Source organism: Abramis brama (assembly GCF_963993115.1).
Source record: "Abramis brama genome assembly, chromosome: 12".
NCBI classification, from domain to species: domain Eukaryota; kingdom Metazoa; phylum Chordata; class Actinopteri; order Cypriniformes; family Leuciscidae; genus Abramis; species Abramis brama.
Window position 1 is genome coordinate 13,672,228 of NC_139974.1, and position 22,165 is coordinate 13,694,392.

Consider the following 22,165-nt stretch of genomic DNA (forward strand, 5'->3'; position numbering starts at 1 on the left):
TTTACACTTTCCTTTACCCTTTAACCCTACCCATACTCCCAAACCTGTCCATGACATTACCTGTATCCCACCTCAATATCAGCAAAAGTTTTTTTGCAATACAAGTACATTGTATCTAACTTTTTTTTATGTAAGCATAGTTGTTTAAAGACACCTCAAAATTGCCTTATTACGAATATAGTAAGCCTTAAAAGTGAAGTCACACTTAAAAATGCGCAAATTCTAGAGACCTTTTCTCAGAACTAACTTCACTTTTCTCAGCCATTTTAGCAATGACTAAACAAGTCTTTTTTGAGTAGATGTATGCAATCATTTCCCCTCAAGATCTTTTTTTAGTGTGACAAGTGTCCAAATACATTTTGAGGCCACTGGTTACATTAACTATCTATGATCTCTGCATTTGTACAGGCACTCCTAGTACGTGAACTATGTTGTCGCTTTAAACCGCCTCGGGTGCATTTCTCTGCTCCTACCTACCATTAACCAACAGGTCTCGGAGCCTGAGTGAATTGAGGGTGTGTGTGTGTGAGTGAGAGATGTTTTGCCCTGGGAGTGGCTGCTGGATATTCCAGGCAGGGTTGCGAGTGCCGTACACACTCGTATACGCACTCCTCCAGAGCTGACGTGGGCTGTGGCCTTAAACAGCTGTTGCCCATCTGCCACTGAGAAGCAGCCACAGGAGCTAGACGAGAGGAAAGAGGGAGTAGACAGAGAGGGAAAAGGGAAAAGTGGCTAAGAATGGACGCGCTGCAGGACTGGGCCCTGGAGTACCCGGCTCTGGCCCGGCTGCTCTGGGTGTTCGTGCTGGTTTTGGCCACCGTCCTGGTCTGGAGCTTGTTCTTCTGTTGCTGGAGTAACCAAAGCTCCACCTCCCCTCTGGAAGGATATCTCTCAGGTAATACAGCTGCTTTTATTCTCACTCAGCTGAACTGGAATCAGTTCTTATTGATTTTCTTCAGTTATTTCCAGATAAGGAATTCCAGACTGTTTGAGGAAGTTAAAAAAAAGTGTTTGAAGTGGAAACAATGGCGCTTTTTCATGACTGGCTGCATTCAGTGGGCACAGGATGCTAAAGTGGTTGAGTTGTGTGTTCACTCTTACTTGACGTCATCTGAAGGGGCGTTCTGTATCCTCAAATCACGGCTTACTATTTTTCAAGCATTATCCCTAAATTATATGTTTCCTGGGATGTTACGCAATGGCAGCCTTTGCAGATTTTGGCTATTTCCAAACCAAGATCTGAATTGCTTTAAAAAGACCCACTTGGGAAAGACCACAAAGCAATTGTTGTTAAATCAGATGTATAATTGTAGCCTTCAGTGAAGACTGTCAGCAATATATTCTTTGAATAAATGAAACCCATTCCTTTATTTTCACAAATGTAGCAGCCCAGAAACATTGAGGGTCTGACATGCATTTGAGCTTGTCAAATGAGTCAAACTGATTCTTCACTTGAAAGAGTGAAGAATCAGTTCACATAACTTGACTATTTCTTTCTGAGGTTTGGTAATGAGGTTCAAACAGGCTCTAACTTGCTGTTTGAGTGATTACTGTGACAGGAGTTTTGACAGCTGGACACAAACTTAACCTTCTGTTCATACAAATACACAAACCTCCTCATGTGTATGTACTGAAATGTTTCAATCAATATCATGCCACACAGTTGAGGTTTTGTCATTATTCATTTGTAATCAGTATTTCCGTTGGCCAGAGCTCAAAGAGTTTAATATTCTCCACAGGGGCTTCCTTTATGTAATTTAATACTGTGTTTCTGTTTCAGCCATGGAGAAAAAGTCAAAGACAAAACACCAGAGCCAGGTACGTCATCAATCTATTACCATATTAATGATGCTGATATGATGGGAAAATTCACCCAAAAATGAAAATTCTGTCATTTATTATTGCTCACCCTCATGTCGTTCCAAACCGTAAGTCTTTTGTTCATCTTCGGAACGCAAATTAAGATATTTTTGATGAAATCTGAGAATTTTCTGTCCCTCCATTGACAGCTATGCAACTACCACTTTGATGCTTCAAAAAGTTCATAAAGATATCGTTAAACTAATCCATAGGAATTCAGCGGTTTAGTCAAAATTTTCTGAAAAGACGATAGCTTTATATGATAAACAGGTTTATTACATGGCTTGGTTGAATTCTAATGTAGAATGCGGTCTGTTATTTCTTGATAACAGACCGCTGCTAGTATAACACACCGTTGCCGTGAAAAACAGAGCGTTGCTATGGACGCAGGATTCTAACCGTAGAGACGGAACGGACTATTTTCTTTAGCTGAAGCAATACAATCGTTTTTAAATCAATAAACTCCTTTTTAAATCAATATTTTGTGTCAAATGATTGATTTATTTGGTAGGTAGCCATGTAATAAGCGGGATCCTTCGCATCGGGGTCCTGATCAGCCTGTCGGGGTTGTATTCGCTATAACAACCGCCTCGCTCTACATTATCCCTTACTTAATTTAGGCTTTTATTCACATATACTCATTGATCAGCGAACATAAACATAAACTCAACTGAACCGGCTTGGCGCGTGAGAACAAACCTCACTGGTTCTTGCAGAAGCTCAAACGGGTTGCGTAACACGAGAATAAACCTAATTGGTTCTTGCTGAAGCTCAAATGGGCTGCGTAACACGAGAAAGAACCTCATTGGTACTTGTGGAAGCTCAAACATTCTGTGTTACACGATGATGAACCTCATTGGTTCTTGCAAAAGCTCACACATGCTGCGTAACACACGAGAATTAACCTCATTGGTTCTTGCTGAAGCTCAAACGTGCTGTGTAACACGAGAATGAACCTCATTGGTTCTCATATTATGTCAAGCGAATATGCATGAGCTTCCGTTTACCACAACTGATGTGTAAGTTGATGAATGTTTATATGTGAATAAAAGCCTTAATTCAAGTGTCTTTTCAGAAAATTTGGACTAAACTGCTCAATTCATATGGATTAGTTTTACGATATCTATGAACTTTTTGAAGCATCAAAGTGACAGAAAGCTCTCAGATTTCACCTAAAGATTTGTGTTCCAAAGATGAACAAAAGTCTTAGGGTTTGGAACGACATGAGGGTGAGTAATTAATGACAGAATTTTAACTATCCTTTTAAGTACATTCGTTTTCAAAACACTTATTAGGAAGAGTATTGGTTTACTTTAGAGTTAAAGCCTACTTGCACTGGATGTGCTGTTTTCAGCCTCATGTAGCCACGTAATCTTCTCATAAATGAAACACCTGAGATTCAGCAACTTCCTGATGCACTTGCGTTTATGTAAAGTAGCCTTGTTGACAGCTTTGGGTGAGTAAGGGCAAAACACACAAGATACAGTACCTTCAATGCCCTGTAGATGGTGATATTGCTTCTTTTGTAATAGAAATAAACTGTTGCAGAAAAAGTTAGGTGCTATGCAAAATGTGTAATTACAAATGTAGTCAAGTAAAGTTGAGTAAAAGTGGCTAATGTATTTGATACTGAAAGTACAAAGAAGCCATAAAGATACTTAAGAGCAGTAACTAATTACATTTACTCAGATATTTTACACCACGCTACTGTTTAAATAGTAATATTAGCATGCTAGTATGTCATTTCAAACATCTCTAGTGATCATACTTTTTACCCAGCAGCCTCTAGAGGCCAGTATTGTAAAACAAGCCATGATGACATTTTAAATGGCATTTTCAGCTACTTTTCAGAGATCCAAAAATTATTATGTGGCAAAATACTCTGCCACATACTAGAATTGTTTGTGGTTAAATAGGCTGGTAAATTATTTGATATGCAAGTGAAACATCTCAGAACCTCAAAGTTTACTTGATATATGGATGCACACAGTAAAAAAACAGCTGAGCATTCTTCCTCATGGTTTTCAAAATATGAGTACTTATTAATTGATGTATATGGCATAGATTATTGAGTCTATGGATCAGTCGTCAGTGCAGGTTTGTTGTGTTCATGCTGGTTTGATAGACTGCCGGACAGAGATTGTCTGTGATAGCTCTGTCTGCATGAATGGAGACACTTTGTCTCTGCTCACTGTTATAAGACAACAAAAGGCTGTTTCCTCCCCTGTTCTCCAAGTGGACAGAGAGAAAAACAGATCCAAATGTCATTATCTCTCAGCCTGAGAGAAAAGGCAAGTTTATGAATTAGATTTATTTGTGCAATTTACGGAGCAGATGGTCAAACAAATTAAGGTCATAATGATTTATTCTGGATACCGCAATATCCTGTATTGAATTTTTTTTTTACTTTTTAATTATTTTCCAATACAATTTCTTGCATTTTTATGTGGATTCGGAAATCTAATACCTTGCAAATACAGTAGCACCAAAAAGGAATTAAATACTTAAAATATTGTATTAATTAGATTTTTAAAAACAAGCGCACTAAGTGGCTTATACAGTGAGGAAAATAAGTATTTGAACACCCTGCTATTTTGCAAGTTCTCCCACTTAGAAATCATGGAGGGGTCTGAAATTGTCATCGTAGGTGCATGTCCACTGTGAGAGACATAATCTAAAAAAAAAAAATCCAGAAATCACAATGTATGATTTTTTAACTATTTATTTGTATGATACAGCTACAAATAAGTATTTGAACACCTGAGAAAATCAATGTTAATATTTGGTACAGCAGCCTTTGTTTGCAATTACAGAGGTCAAACATTTCCTGTAGTTTTTCACCAGGTTTGCACACACTGCAGGAGGGATTTTGGCCCACTCCTCCACACAGATCTTCTCTAGATCAGTCAGGTTTCTGGGCTGTCGCTGAGAAACACGGAGTTTGAGCTCCCTCCAAAGATTCTCTATTGGGTTTAGGTCTGGAGACTGGCTAGGCCACGCCAGAACCTTGATATGCTTCTTACAGAGCCACTCCTTGGTTATCCTGGCTGTGTGCTTCGGGTCATTGTCATGTTGGAAGACCCAGCCTCGACCCATCTTCAATGCACTAACTGAGGGAAGGAGGTTGTTCCCCAAAATCTCGCAATACATGGCCCCGGTCATCCTCTCCTTAATACAGTGCAGTCGCCCTGTCCCATGTGTAGAAAAACACCCCCAAAGCATGATGCTACCACCCCCATGCTTCACAGTAGGGATGGTGTTCTTGGGATGGTACTCATCATTCGTCTTCCTCCAAACACGTTTAGTGGAATTATGACCAAAAAGTTCTATTTTGGTCTCATCTGACCACATGACTTTCTCCCATGACTCCTCTGGATCATCCAAATGGTCATTGGCAAACTTAAGACGGGCCTTGACATGTGCTGGTTTAAGCAGGGGAACCTTCCGTGCCATGCATGATTTCAAACCATGACGTCTTAGTGTATTACCAACAGTAACCTTGGAAACGGTGGTCCCAGCTCTTTTCAGGTCATTGACCAGCTCCTCCCGTGTAGTTCTGGGCTGATTTCTCACCTTTCTTAGGATCACTGAGACCCCACGAGGTGAGATCTTGCATGGAGCCCCAGTCCGAGGGAGATTGACAGTCATGTTTAGCTTCTTCCATTTTCTAATGATTGCTCCAACAGTGGACCTTTTTTCACCAAGCTGCTTGGCAATTTCCCCGTAGCCCTTTCCAGCCTTGTGGAGGTGTACAATTTTGTCTCTAGTGTCTTTGGACAGCTCTTTGGTCTTGGCCATGTTAGTAGTTGGATTCTTACTGATTGTATGGGGTGGACAGGTGTCTTTATGCAGCTAACGACCTCAAACAGGTGCATCTAATTTAGGATAATAAATGGAGTGGAGGTGGACATTTTAAAGGCAGACTAACAGGTCTTTGAGGGTCAGAATTCTAGCTGATAGACAGGTGTTCAAATACTTATTTGCAGCTGTATCATACAAATAAATAGTTTAAAAATCATACATTGTGATTTCTGGATTTTTTTTTTAGATTATGTCTCTCACAGTGGACATGCACCTACGATGACAATTTCAGACCCCTCCATGATTTCCAAGTGGGAGAACTTGCAAAATAGCAGGGTGTTCAAATACTTATTTTCCTCACTGTATATTACGTACATGCTCTAATGTTATTGGTTAAAAATAAAGCAAAATGGTTCAGAAAAGTAAAGTTAGTTCTGAGAAAACTTGCATCATTTGTGTGCAGATGCTGCTTGGTTTGATCTTTTTTTATCTAATATGACGACGTTCATATATTTTAAATTAAGAAATTAAGTTTCCAAATACTTTTTGGTGGCTGTACCTCATGTGTTGGAGTTTTTTTTTTTTTTTTTTTGCCCCATAATATAACTGCCACTTTGGTTCTTGCATTTGCATTTGTCTATGCCGTCAATATTATCATTCTCCTCCTTTAGTTTTTAAATGGTGTTAATTTAGTGCTCTAATTAGTTTTAAGTTTGAGGACGTGAGTCCACTCTATATATATACAGTGCAATGCATAAGTTAATACACCCATGCTAAAGTTGACTAAAAAGAGGAATAAAAAATCATATTTTGGAAATTGAACTTAATGCCTTAATTTAAAAAATTAGGAAAAATCCAACCTTTTAGGACACCAATTTTCTTTGTGAATGAATAATGTATCGTAAATAAATAAATGTTCTTCCTTAAAATACATGGTGCATAAGTGTGTACACCCCTATGTTAAATTCCCATAGAGGCAGGCAGATTTTTATTTTTAAGTATTTTTTTAAAATTAATTTTTAGGATACTATGCATCCTGATAAAGTTCCCTTGGCCTTTGGAATTAAAATAGCCCCACATCATCACATAGCATTCACCATACCTAGAGATTGGCATGGGGTACTTTCCATAAGATCATCTCTCAATGCAAATCAAACTAGCTTTTAGGCTAACTGAAATAAAACCATGCCAATCTCTAGGTATGGTGAAGGCTATGTGATGATGTGGGGCTATTTTAATTCCAAAGGCCAAGGGAACTTTATCAGGATGCATAGTATCCTAAAAATTAATTTTAAAAAAATACTTAAAAATAAAAATCTTCCTGCCTCTATGGGAATTTAACATAGGGGTGTACTCACTTATGCACCATGTATTTTAAGGAAGAACATTTATTTATTTACGATACATTATTCATTCACAAAGAAAATTGGTGTCCTAAAAGGTTGGATTTTTCCTAATTTTTTAAATTAAGGCATTAAGTTCAATTTCCAAAATATGATTTTTTATTCCTCTTTTTAGTCAACTTTAGCATGGGTGTATTAACTTATGCATTGCACTGTAACTCTATGTTAATAATTTATTTAATAAATAAATTATTATTATTAGCCACTTTGGATAAAGCAGGCGCCTTTATCCAAAGTGGCTTACAAATGGCGAGAACAATATAAGCAATCAAACCAACAATAGGGCAACAATAATATAAGTGCTGTGAATAGTCTTTGTAGCTTTTCTAAGTCATGTGAGGGTGTATGTTAAATCATTGCAAATGTAAGTGCTACGTACAAACACTAAAATCTCATTTGGTAATGGACATTGGATAATTAAAAAGCCTTGATTCAGGGCTTGAAACTGTGAATTATGTTCTTGTACCTGCGTGGATGATGTAAAAAGTGATTTGACTAACAGAAATGGCCTTTTAATTGTGTACCTGACAGATTCAATCACACTCACAGCCTGTTGAATAAGGACTCCTTTGTGTGATCCGGGCAGTGGGAGTCAGAAATAGCCGAACATTCTCTAAACTCTCTGATAACCCCTTTGTTGCCTTTTCAGAATTATCTTATATGACCACTTGGATCCATCTAAAGTCCCCTTTACCTGCATAAATTTGGAAGGTAGTTCTTGTTGCAGGTTTTATTACAGCGCGCAAATGAATACGCTGATTTCACTGTTTTTTCAGCGGAAGAAGAAGCCGAAAGACAAGAGTGTCTCTGCGGCTTTGCTAAATGAGGGGATCGTCGGGGTGATCAAACTAGCAACCCCTCTGTCTCAAGAGAAACAGAAGAAGAAGGAGAAGGAAAAACATGGGAAAAAGACAGAGGAAGAGGAAGAAAAGAAGGAAGGAAAGGATGAGAAGGAGGAGGAAGGGAAAGGAGAGATTCAGCCCTCTACAACAGTGAGGAAAAGAAACAAACGGCACCTGAAAGTCACCATCGCACCTGGTACCGTGATTTCAGCATCTACTGACCAGGTGAGATCAGGCTTAAGTCATATAGAAAGACAATAGGAAAATTCCTTTAGGCTTATATTGTAATATAATTTTCAACATCATTTTCTGATGGTGCTAATTGTACCGATCTTCCTCACATTAATGAAACTTTCATTAATTAACTTGCATACAGACACAAACAGAAGCTCAACCGTACATGCTTGATGTGCAAGAACTTCTTGCGGAAGTTCAAACGTGCGGCATAACACTTGAGAATGAACCTCATTGTTTCTCATATGTCAAGCAAACATGCTTGAGCTTCCGTTTACCACAAGTAATGGGTAAGTTGATGAATAAAAGCCTAAATTCATTCTGTTCATCATATAAAGCCATCGCATCTCTTCAGAAAATTTGGACTAAACCGCTCAATTCATATGGATTCATTTTTTTTTTTTATCTCTTTATGAACTTTTTGAAGCGTCAAAGTGGTACTGTAGTTGCATAGCTGACTATGGAGGGACAGAAATATCTCAATTTCATCAAAAAGATCTTCATTTGTGTTCCAAAGATGAATGAAAATCTTGCAGGTTTGGAAGAGTGTTACTCTTTCGCCGTAAATCGATGCGTACAGCCGTCTAAAGTTATTTTAGCCAATCAATTTTTAAATATGATATTTTTCTTACATAAAAACGCATCGCTTCACTTCAGAAAGCCTTTATTAAAGCAGGGCTATGCAGTTTTGGGAATTTCTTCGCTGTATTCTCGCTTTTTGCTCGCAGGTTTCTCTATAGAGCTCCCCCTACAGCTTCGGAATAGATATTTGACAACACTGTCGAAAAACTCGTTGGCGACTCTCAGATACCAGAGGCTATAGATCAACGACATCAAAGCAGATGGGACATTCTTTAAAATGTCTTCTTCATTCGGGTTCGAACAGCGTGAGGGAGCGCAATAATGACAGAATTTTAGTAGAGTTTTTTGACGTAAAGCAATTCGTTACATCGCAAGACCTGATATCACGCGATACTTCCCGCCGGCCCAAAGTTGCAAGGGTGGTTTTTCGACTCACAGGCGCTTGGGGGGTGCGAGACGACCACCATTCAACCCGAAAAAAAGTCATATAACTATTCCAATGATTCCGAAGCTGTTCGGTTAAGGTAACGAAGTTACTTAGTTCACCTTTAACCCCCGGAGCCACGTGGAGCACTTTTATCATGGATGGATGCACTTTGATGAACTTCAAAACAATATACAGCCGATCACTGCCATTATAAAGCTTGGAAGAGCCAGGATTTTTTTTATATAACTTCGATTATATTCGACTGAAAGAAGAATGTCAAATACACTTAGAATAGCTTGAGGAGGGTGAGTAATTCATGGGCTAATTTTCATTTTTGGGTGAACTATCCCTTTAATAGCCTTTTATTTACATTACATCTATGAACCATGATTTGCCACTTGATATTGTTGATTGGTAGCTACTGGAATTAGGGGGAGGGACATTCTCATTCTATAGAGCATTCAATATGACAAAATTATTAAATGCGGTGCTGCATTCAAGATGAGTCATGTAAAAGCATTGAAGTTAGTCTTGTTAGTTTTGAAAAAAGCATCTGCTAAATTGATAAATGCAATAAGTGAAATTCATGAAATGTTTAGTAGCTTATTCTGTATTTTGTCTCACCCAACAGCTTCAAACATTGTAAAATACTCATTTGTACCCCTAATGAAGTGCACTAGAGGGTTAATTTTAGTGTTCATTGTGCACAATAGGCTGAAGCTGGCACTGAGACTGGTGCTGTGTTAAATAGCAGCCCCTCCCTCAACTGGCCCATGCCAATGGCAACAGCTATCCTTTTTTTTTCTTACAAGCCATTTGAGCGGTATAAAAGCTTCTGTTATGTAAGATGTTGTCAAGCCTGAGCTCGGTTATTTGCTTGCAAAATGCGATGAGACTGCTAGAAACTGTAAAACCAATGCCTTTAATGCTGCTGCATATGTATGTGAAAGAATGATTCAGGATTTCATACACAGACATGTAGTTTGATCCACAAATAATTGGTCTTTTAATGTAATGTGCCATAAACATTTAAGGACCCATAGATTCCATGGAGATATTTGATTATATTGATAATGAAACTAGAACACCTGTCATTGATTAACTAAAGTTAACAAAGATTAATAAATACTGTAACAGATGTATTGCTCATTGTAAATTAAGTAAGGAATTAATTGATGACACACCGCTGAATTATTATAAAAATAATGCACACCTGAGGTGGTAATCGCGGAGTGGCCGTTACACCTCGGTGTTCATTACTTTTCAATAATTCAACGGTGCGGAGTGAATTATTCCGCTTAGGCTATACTATGGTTACCACACCTCAATATGTTCAGATTATGTATTTCGTGACATTTGTCAAGTTTTTGTCCTTAAAATGCTGTGTAGGAATAATTTCTTACGCATCTAATCTCACGCCTAATTTCAAACTGTCATTTTAGAGCTATTAACGGAGGCTTGAGCCACTGATAGCAGACTATTGCAGTTATTAATGCAGTAGAGAGAGAGAGAGAGAGAGATTAAGTGTACAGTATGTGATTTTCCTGAGTTTGTGTGTCTCTCAACAGTGTTTGGCAGCAGTGTCTCTACTAATAGCGAAACTGTAAGTTTATCTGCTTCAAAGACAGCACTGATATTACCTTGCTAAAGAGAAATGTCATGTAGCTTGTTAAACTATTTTACTGATAAAATCGTCAGAGCAGAGCTGACAACACGTTGCTGTGAGAGTGTGTGTCCGTACCGGTTTGACCGAGAGAGAGCGGCGAGCAAGAGAGTGCTTTCCGTACATAATACAATTTTATTTTGTCGCAAAATTGTTTACTATATTTATTTGCTTGGTCAGTGTCCTTGTGGGTTTTGGTTCTTTTGCTGTTGTAGTCTGTAAGGTATGGAAGCTTTTTTCCGCCACAGAGTAAAACATTAGGATGTTTGCGACTTTTTATCTCACAATTGCGAATTATAAAGTCAGAATTGTGATATAAACTCAAAATTCTGATTTCTTTTCTCAGAACTGAGATATAAACTTGGAATTGCGTGTTATAAAGTCACAATTGCGAGTTAAACTCAGGCTTGCGAGTCTATATATAAAGTGGTATAGTTCATAACACGCAATTGCAACTTTATATCACGCAATTCTGAACTCTAAACTTGCAATTGTGAGAAAAAAAAAGTCAGAATTGTGAGATAAAAAGTTACCTTTTTTAAGCTTCCATAGTAAGGACCTTTGAAATAACTGAAATAATTTTGCAAAGTGATATATAATATATATAAAGGTAACACTTTAGTTTTAACTAACATTAAATGGATAAAAAAAAAAAAAAAAAACATTGATTCCTAAAAATAGAAGCTGTAATTATGAATTACTTTTTACTTGTATTTCCTTAGGAATCGAACATGACCTTGCCATTGCTAGTGGGATGCTTTACCACTTAGTTATGCTTCATGTTTCTTTTGTAACTCATTTTGCATCAATAAGTCCATATTGAAGCAATATCTAGTAGCCTAACAAATTCCTGTTACAACTTTTTTATTCAAATGTTTCAGTCACTTTTGAGGGGGTAGTTAGGGTAAATTACTTTGGGTCACACAACTGTGTATAGTTTATCAAACAGAGGAGCATTTGTTCATGGGGAAGCAATAAACTCTCCCCCACATAAATAGATCAAATCTATCGTTGCATTGTGCAAAACACCCAGTGACATTCCACCATTGTGTGGAACTGAAACACTATAGGGGGGAACACGAAGTTAGATCAGATCATAGATCACCTTTCCCCTCTCGAGCAGTGATCATCCACAGCATTTTGCACCGTCATCTCCACGGACAAACAACACCAGAGAGAGCATCCAGCGGTAAAAAAAATCACTTGACATTCATAACTAGGGCGCGTTCGTGCTGGATTCATCCCCGGTAAGTTCCTCTCTGCAGGTACATTTCTCCTTATCGCTGCATCTTGCAGTCAGACTGCTTCACTGAATATGCGTTATTCGCCGGCGGGACGCTGTAAGTTTGGCATCGTTTAAACCGGAGCGTTACATGGACACACTGACATTGCTGTGTTGACAGATCAGAGGGGAGGGTGAACAGCTGGATGTTAAGAGACGCGGTACCGTTATAAAGCAGTCGTTTAAAGGATGCTCGGTGTGTTTGCCGCATCGTTGAATCTGCTGAGCAATGATGACGAGAATATTTCTGCGCGCGATGATGATATGCGCCTCTGCAACGCGCTGACATTTTTATAACAACGGTTAAATTTACAGCGCACGTGAAACGGAAACAAAGATGTGGTTTTCTGTCAGTATAATAAGATGATTTGAAAGTCGTTAGTAGTGCGTTTGTTCTGGTCGTAGGTCGAACATGACAGTTTCCGTGTTATGTAGGCTAAATATCGATAATTAAGTGGTAAACACGTACCAAACGTGTGGTGGACACACAAACTCATTATTTTCTAGTATAATAGTTGTCCAAACTATATAAAACAAATGGTGTGTGTGGGTGTTTAATTTATGTATAGGCCTACATTTAAAAAATTGGGTCAGTATAAGTTTTCCTTAAATGTTTTTGGAAAAAAGGTCAAAAGAACAGCATTTATTTGAAATGTAAATCTTTTGTAACGTTATTGTTGTTAGTAATTTAATGTCGCAATGCATTTGCAATGCAGTCCTTGCTGAATGAAAATGTCCATTAGGCTACTTTAAAAAATAAGAAAAAATAATAATAATAATACTTTACAGTTTTGTAAATAAATTCATGCATAGGCAGAAAACAATAATTTTAGGCATTTAAGCAAATGTTTTTAAGATCATGTAGAACATAAATTCAATAAAATGTATGTCCAAACTTTTGACTGGTATAGTTTCTTTTAAAGTAATACGCATTACCATCTAATACAAGAATGTGCCGGGAATATTTAGCAAAAGAAAAAATGTAGGTCCAGTCTTTTCACATTCACTACAGGACAACAAAGGTCACAGAAGTTGAGCCAGCTGACTTTGTAACCTCTCTAAATCACCGCCCTGCATTTTTACTCCTGTCTGAAGTCTATTCAGATACACTACTAACAATAATTACATTCTTCCTCAGGGGCCACTGAAACATGCTCTTAACAACACCTTCATGTTGCCTTAGTAACTTCTGAGTAATCAATTACCCTCAAATCAGTCTCCGACAAGGTTTTCCGCCCTCTTCAGGAAAGCGAGCAGAAACGATTTCATGTTTAATTAGCATTGATTATATTCACAGACTACAAGTTACTTTCACAGGTTGAAATGCTGTTCCATACTGTTAAATAGCAATATACAACATTATTCATTTATTGCACTGTTATGGTGTAGTCTCTTAAGATTTTATTAATAAATATTAAACATTATTAAACATGCTGTGATATGCTTTGTAGTGTCTTCCAGTGACCCCAAAGACGTGCTCCAAAATGTAGAACTGAAACCTCTATATCCTCCCGAGGAGTGCCAGCTCTCTGCTGTTGCATTGTGTACTAATGTTGAATCACCTCTAACACTCACGTTTACCGCCTCACTGTTCCCAGGTCATGTCGTCAGGGGGTCGCCGGCGGATACTGGAGCGGTCTGCATCGGAGGAGAGTGCGAGTGACCTGAGCTCCTCACCTTTTCCCGGAGACACCTTACCATGGAACCTCCCTAAACACCAGCGCGTCAAACGCTCCAAATCTGCCTCCGGAGATGTCCTGGACGCTGCAGAGAGAGCGGTAATCCGTATTGCAGGTATGGTTTTGACATTTTAAGCCAAGAAACTTGAAACGACATGAGTTTAATTAGTTTTAAAGAGTTGATTTTGTCTTGATTCTTTTTGGGGGGTCTATTAGGTTTTCATGCTTGAATCATGTTCAAAAACATCTTCCTCATATTTTACCTAATTGCAGCACCTCTTTTCCCAGTCTGTCAGTAATGCTCTGTTTAGTTCCTGTCTCTATGAAGCCTCTCCCTCCAAAAAGCGCAATGCACTCGGATTGGTCATCAGTACCAGTGTGTTGTGATTGGTCAACCTCTTTGAGCATGTTTCGGAAATGTCACACTCCTTACCATAACCGTGTGTTTAAACACACCACTAGCAAAACTCAACCAGGTCTCACCTGTTTTTTTTTTTGCATATGGCTTGAATGGTAATTTTTAAAATGAGGAATATTGTGACGTGTATGTTCACGGAAGAAAACTCAAGACTACAATTGAGGCGTTTCAGGGAATTCAGAAAACAGTGCTTACTGATTTAGAGAATAACTCCGTTTGGAGTGGATTGTGCTTTGTAACTTTGCAGACCTTTTTCATGCTCAAACAGCAATATTACACTATGAAGAAAGTTTGAAGAAAGCATTATAGGTCATCTGTGTTTTTTAGATGCAGCAAAAAGCCACTCGCAAGTTTCAACTATAACATAATCTACTATAATCTGAAGCACAGCTCACACAGAAGTCACTTTCAAACCAAGCATCTTTCTTCTGGTAAATGCAGCAAATCTGCGTTTTGAATTTTTTAATTGCAGTCTATGGAGAAAGATGCTCTTCACTGCAAGGTGATACAGTGTACCTTGATACCTTTTTATCCAGCAAGTCGTTTTAAATTTGTTTATAATTCTGCTGGTTGCTTTTACATCTAAACATCTATATCTAGCTTTTACATTTAACCATATAGTCAGTTACTCAAAAATATTTACAGATGGATAAAAAGTTGGCAGAGGCATCGCTAACTGTATTTGCCTGTGGGCTTAAATGTGTTAGCGTAGACAAATACAGTGTTTTGTATCATACACACAAGCCTAGAGTCCAGTATGCACAAGGAGTATTACTTGCTTGGCAGGTGTCTGATGTGCCGTTGAAGTTCCGTATAAAGACTTGCTTCTGGTTTCTTCTGTTTGCTTAAAAATAGCTTTTTCCGTGTGTGAGTCATTAGATAGAGAACTACCAAACCTTTTTGGTTTGGGGGGGGGGACACCACTGGCATTCTGGACATCTTGTACTTGCAGGTTGTATATTCAAGTAGAACATTTATTTCAGAAAAGCACATTCAGAGGCATGTTACAGTCTGCTGTTTTTGTTCATTAAAAAGCTGCTTGTCTGGTAACCCTGCAGTAAGTCGGTTTCCTATGTGACCCTGCCATGCTGCAATAGGCCTGATGCAGCAGTTATTCTGTGTGTGAGTTCGTAACACACCATACACACTCACACAATATTAGGCAAGGGTGTGGTCGGAAGACTGCAGTGCTCTTATCTCATATAGTTCCTCTGATCTGCATCATGCACGTGTAGGGAAGATTCTGACACTATTAAGCAGCTTATTACATTCCTCCTTTGTGGCATAAATCTATAATATAAGTGGAGGATTTTCAGTTGCACTTTATTTTAAGGTGTCATTGTTACAGTGTAATTATATATTTAAGTACTGAGTAATATACAACTACATGTTCTTACTATAGGGTTAGGGTAGGACTAGGGTTTGGTTGAGGGTTAGTTGCATGTAATTATGCATAATTTACTGTTATTACTATTGTAAGTACATGTAATACAAGGACACTGTCAAATAAAGTGTTACCGAATTTTCTTCTGATTCACTGACATCTTTATCTTACTAGGCAGGATGCTGATGTATAGTCTGGATGAACCATATCCATTCTTTCATACGTAGACCTTGAGTGTTTTGAGACTGTTTCAGGAAACTTTAAAGCATTTAACGTTTGTGCATTTGGCTCACATTTTTCCAAAGTGACTTTCAGTGCATTAAGGGTTGGCATTTCATCTTTCCATGACTTTGGTGTTGCTAGTGCCTGCCTTGCTCTACCAGAGGTTTTTTTTTTTTTTTTTTTTCTTGTAGACATGACCATGTTTCTAGTAATAATCACATTTATCCACAAAGTAGATTACCACAGGATGTTTTGATAATATTCCAAGTTTGATCTGCACTTGGCTGCCATCCTGTGGTAGTAAATTGTTGCTGTGGAAATTAGTGAGTCAGCATATTGCTGCTTGCTCAGCTCATTTAAATTCATTGTAGAGCTGCACAATTATGACAAATAATTTCCTTGACATTGCAATCACAATTATTAATATTGATTAAATTAATCACAGTAGCCTTTATTCTAACCTCAATTATTTTTCCGATTTTTTCAGATATTGTCAAGACATGCATCCATTTTTTTAGGGACTTGGAATACTTCAAAAAAATCAAAATATTAGATTTATCATGCTGAAATGCATGATATTTTGCATCTGAGTCTGAATATACAAATTTAATTTGTGACTCTTAGCTCCTTTATATTTTTAACTCCAGATCTGAAGTTTCTGACCTGCCGTCCCATTGCAAGGGTCAGGTTTCACACAGTTGCCTCTGGCTAGTTTGAGCCCTGCAGAATGCTCTAGAATGTCTGGAATTTTATTTGTGTAGACACCAGAGAAAGGTTTGAGGGGGGATTTTTATGAGTTTCATGGAAAGACAAGCATAACACACTCTGACACTGAACTGGCAGGATGACAGAGAGTTATAGTTACCAGACACAATAATAAATCCAACCCAAGGCATTATATTATATTATATTATATTATATTATATTATATTATATTATATTATATTATATTATATTATATTATATTATATTATATATGATTGTGATATTTTTCATGTATATTTTGTATGCATTTTTATTTTCAGTAGTATAGTTAAAATAGTCTTTTTAAAATGCAAACGTATGCTTTCTCTCCTGTTTTAATAATGCCTATGAGGTGTTGAAGGATGGAATTCAGCATATGAACTTCAACACATCCAATTTTTCCTTCGTACCATCACTGCACAGCACAAACTGATAATCAGTTACTCCTCACTGGAACTACTGGCATGTAGGAGATCTCCAGACGATTGCATTTAGCATTTATGTCATTAATTAAGAATTCAACCAACACATGCAAGTGTATTGCAACATGACATATCTGCTATAAGAAGCTTGTACTATTATTTTTTTTATTTGCTGCTGAAAAATGTCAGATGGTTGTCTCCAAAAAATGTCTCCAAAATCTGTAACCTTTTAGACGGCACACCATGAATCAATTATTCATGATTAACTATAAATAGCATACTGAAGTTGATTCCACATACTTCCAGACCTCAAAAAATCCAGTGAATTATTCACAGATAGTTCTGATAGTCAAGCATCTAACTTCCCATATCTCATTGTTATCTTTACATTTCACACACAGATAATGTGCAAGAGTTCAGAAGCAGATCTGAGGGAAATCAGTGGAGACTTATCCGTTTTGATCTATATACCGATTTTGTGTTATAAGCTAAAATCCATGTTAAGTGCCTTGATTCAAGTGTATTGTTTTTTTCTTATGTTAGACAATGACAGGAAAGTAGATTGTGGCAGTTCTTTCGTTCTAATGCCAAATATTTTTGAGATTTTATGTAGCCCCCAAATGTCAGTCCTACTGCAACCACATGGTGTCAGTAGTTCAAGCAAAAATATCTGAGAAATGTATTAGATTTAAAAAATGTTTTGCTCATACAGGGTTTCCATCAAGCATTCTTTTTACTTTAAAGTCCAATAGTTTAGACTGAGTTTGAGTGATAACGATCATGTAGACCAAGATGTCAAGCTCATTAGGCCAAAAGACATCTGTCCTGCTGCTGCAATGTAGAAACTTGAGACATTAGTAAACCATGCCTTTATGGATTATCTGATTTTGAAGACATGAAAAGCTAACTGTGCTATGTCAATGTAAATGTGTAGAATTTAATGCTGCTATTCTTTGGTTCTCATGATGAACATAGACACATGTTGGTTCTTTTAATGTCCAGTAAGCAACCATTCGAAATACCCTAGCAACTGCATAGCAACACACTAAAAAACAACTCAATGCTTTAGTAACTGCGTAGCAATGTCCTGGCAAACCAACAACACACTAGCATCATGGCGGGAGAGCAGTGTTGCCAGATTGGAAATGTCCAATTATCGTACCAGAAGCTCAAAATTATCGTATTTGGAAGAAAATGATTGTACACGAGTCAAACATACAGAATACAGCTATTTATCTAGACCAACAACTTTTTGACAGGACCTGCAAATTACTGTAGTGCTAAATTATCAACCTGAACTGACTTAAGCGCCGCGGCAGGAACGTTAACTTCTGCTTGTAATAATGTATGATTTGCAAAAATGAAATCTGCTGCTTCTGTGTAGATGAGAGAATCAAAGTGTGTGCGCGTTGTGGACACGCTACATTGATTATGGCCAAGCATGCGCCCTTAAAATAGCATATGAATAACATGCGCAACGCGCCACTGACTTTAGACTAGGTTTTTCCTGGTCAGTGGCGGAATTGTTTTCTAAACCTGCAAAATAACATCAGGGAACGTTTGCGCCGGAACACGCCTCCTCTTTTCGCTGCACCGCCCCTGTGAGCGCAAGTTAATTCCCTAGTTTACCGGCGTGCGTCTGTGGAGGGAAAAGTCCGCTGTGCGCGTGTGCAAAATAGGAATGATACATGCGTCGGTGTACAAAGTCAATTGCGCTGGGTGCAAGATAGGGCCCTCATTCTCTACGATGATTGGCCGAAAAGACATAACGTGAGATGAGATTGAATACCTGTAATACCACGTTCTCCTCACAATCATGACGGTAGACGTAGGATCTACAGCTAGATCAATAAGTATAGATGCCTTATGATTACAACGACCATTATTTGAAGTGTCACACTTTTCATAAATTACCATACATCGGTCAAAAATATCATACAAATTAGAGATGTGCGGTTGGCGGTTACAGCCGCGGACTCCGCGAATAAACCGCGGATCGGGCGGATGACGTGACGAAAAATAATATTTTAATTAAATTCGGGCGGGTGGCGGGCGGTTGAACCAATCAAATGAAAAATATATGTATACACCAATCAGCGGATGGCGGGCGGGTGCGGTTTTGAAAATTGGTCAAAAACGTTGGTGCGGATGGATGGCGGACAGATGATGAGTTTTGTGATGCGGTTGCGGATGAAATAATAGCCCATCCGCACATCTCTAGTACAAATATGATAATTACAGTACGTCTGGCAACACTGGCGGAGAGTTTTGTGCTACCAACAGTTTTCTTCAGAAAATGTAAAAACTTGGTTTATTTTTGTTTCTGCACAGATTTCAGCTGCTTTGATAAATAAACCAGCTGTTAAAGTGTGATTTGAACAGAATCCATAAATATGTTGGACCATGTTTTGCATCTTTTTAAGGCATATCCAGTTCCCTTAGTTCTTGACAGATTAATCACATACTTTATTTTCATTCCACATTTGGCAAAGGTGTTCAGAGCACATATATCAGACATGATTAAATAATTTCCGAAGAATTTATTACATGGCATCTCCAGAAAAGCAATAAAAATGAATGTATTTTCTAGAAAATATACTCCGTTCTCTTTTATGAGGGTTTGCATTCTGTGCAAAATAATCTGTATTTATTTTGACGTTTTATGGCTCCTGAAGCCCAAATATTTGCAGTAGTTTGAGAAAGAGCTTCTCAGTGACATTAAAAATGTCAAAAACTGACAAGCATTATCCAGGATATTGGAAAAGAGCTGACAGGTTGATGCATTGTGGCCACCTTGGGAATGCTCGTAACAGGGCACATCTGGTGTAGGGGATTTCTTATGGTAAGGGGTGGGGTTTGCCCCCTTGAGACCGTTTGGGGGGTTTAAGATGGATGGCTGCAAACGTATAGTCGCTACCAGATTGAATGTGGTTTTTTTTGTGTGTTTTTTTTAGAAAGGGGCTAAGGAGAGACAGCAGAACTGCATCTCACACCCACTTCATTCTTTAAAAGCTAATTGCTTTTTAAAGTGATAAAAGTTCAGTTCCTCCGCCCCATCCTCATCTCAGGAAGCTTTTCCATTTCCTCCTGAGATAGACTGTAGGACACACTTCATACAAAAGGGCTTTATTTCCTTCTCTCCTTCCCACTCGCTCTCTCTCTACTTCATTTAATCATCACTGTCACTCTCTCAAAACATACACACACACACACTCACACTTTTGCTGGTGGTTTCTAGGGTGTTTTTGGTTGTTGCTAAGTGCTTTCTGGGTGTTATGGGTTGTTGCTAGGTTGATTCGAGGTTGTTTCTAGGTGGTTTCTAGGGTGTTTATGTGGTTACTAGGGCATTGCCATATGGTTTCCAATGAGTTCTGGGTTGTTTCTGAATGTGTTCTTGGGTATTCTTGGTAGTTGCTAGTATTTTGTCAAAAGTACTGGAACTTTGGCATCAAGCTGATAATGAAATATATATATTTTTTTTAAAATGAATGCCAAAAACCTTTTTGCAAGGTTGCTATTACAGAGTATCTGGTCAATTCGGTATCCACTGATAGGTAGAAGCTACATGCCGTTTTAATGTATGAAGGCTACATGCCGTTTTAATGTGTTATTTACTTTGGCATCGTGACAACACTAGTTGCTAGGGTATCCTTGTTCCAATGTTTTTATTTTGGGTTTTTTGGGTTTTTTTATACAGGTTGTTTTAAGTGGCCAGTAGTTGTTTTTTATGGTGTTCTGGATTGTTGCCAAGTGGTTTCTAGAGCATTCTGGGTGGTTTCCTTGGTGTTGCTAGGTGGCTTTTAGGGTGTTTTGGGTTGTAGCTTACTGGTCCAGTAACTGTTTTATCATCTGGCAGGTGTAAACTGTTAGTCTGAACATTTAGGCTATAAAAGTTGCAACTTGCAACTGCATGATTTGAAGTGTTTTTCATGTTGAGGATGATGAGAAAAATTGATGCTTGCTGTAGCAAACACCATTATTAAAGGATTTTTTTTGGTCAGGATCTTATTTTTTATGTTGCCAATTGCCATTGTTGAAAGTGTAGTATTTTTGTTCATCTGTTCAGTTCTATCTGATCTTTTCATCTTAAGCATGTTATTTACTGACTGCTTTAGCATTATGTTATGCTGTTTTATGCCCATGTGGATGCCAGGGATTTGGTTGTGTTTGTTCACACATTGTTGTTAGTGGGTCTGTATGCATGTAAGAGTGTCAAAGTCCTGCTGAGATTTAGCTCTCATGTCAAAGTCAATATTATCCCACACTGCATACTTCTGCTGATCTACCAGCTTCATAACGTATTCATTTTACTAGATCTGATGTCCTTAGAAAGCAGCCTGTTGCTCCTGTGTGTACATGTGTGTTTCATATATGCCTTTAAGAGGTGGGACCATGCTCTCTCTGTGTGTGTGTGTGTGTGTGTGTGTTGGTATTTCTCAAGCTTAAGGAGGGGAGTGGTACTGGTGGTCTGGAACGAGAGCCAGAACTGTGGGGGAATACTCACTCACGCACTTACTCATACATACACATACATATTCTCTCACACACACAGCCTGGAGAGAGTGAGACTGTCCAAACACACCAGTCTGTTCTAACAGACCAGTCGTCAGGAAAGCACGTCCGAAGAGGGACTGAAAGTAAGAGAAGAAGGGAAAATAGACGAGAGATTGACCTGACCTCATGTCCATGTACGATCCAGCCAGCGTGACTGCTCACGTAGACGAGCAGGAGTTTGTTCAAGCCTACGAGAACGTCAGGGAGAAGTATAAAGGTACTGAAGCCGCGGCTGTCACTGTCCGTGTGTGAATGCACCATCTGTGCGACTGTGATTGTGTGCATGCGTTCACGTCTGGAGAAGAGGGGGCTGTAGCTCAGCCATTGCCGTCGGGTTATAAGTAGTTCCACATTGACTGGCAAAGATGTGCGCGACTGCAGAGTTGCAAAAGACTAAACCTAGAGGCAATAGTTGCTCTGAAACTTTTGAATCGCTGTGAGTTCTACAGCTGTTTCTGTTAAAACACATGCTGGCGAGTCCGTTTAATTCAGATGTAATTCAGATGTCTTCAACCCACCTGGCATATCATGGTCTTCAATCATCCAGGAGAGGACTGTCTATACACAACATGTCTTATGAGACAAGTTTACTAAGTGTTAATAATTTATTCTTGGCATTTTTGCAGCTATAAAGACTGATTCATAGCA

At 38.4% G+C, this 22,165-nt stretch overlaps 1 protein-coding gene across 7 annotated transcripts in view; it reads left to right on the plus strand.

Moving 5' to 3' along the window:
• The first annotated feature begins 565 nt into the window (after positions 1-565).
• Positions 566-22,165, plus strand: part of pleca (plectin a) — a 112,940-nt gene continuing 91,340 nt past the window's right edge. For 2 of the 7 annotated variants that reach the window (XM_084131869.1, XM_084131880.1), the window contains exons 1-4: positions 592-895; positions 1,781-1,818; positions 7,841-8,131; positions 13,693-13,888. In XM_084131869.1, the coding sequence (XP_083987995.1) occupies positions 739-895; positions 1,781-1,818; positions 7,841-8,131; positions 13,693-13,888 (682 nt within the window). In that variant the 5' untranslated portion in view covers positions 592-738. Of the gene's footprint in view, positions 896-1,780; positions 1,819-7,840; positions 8,132-11,944; positions 12,060-13,692; positions 13,889-21,391; positions 21,735-22,165 lie in introns of those variants that run through there. The other 5 variants (XM_084131872.1, XM_084131876.1, XM_084131885.1 and 2 more) reach the window with 4 other exon arrangements.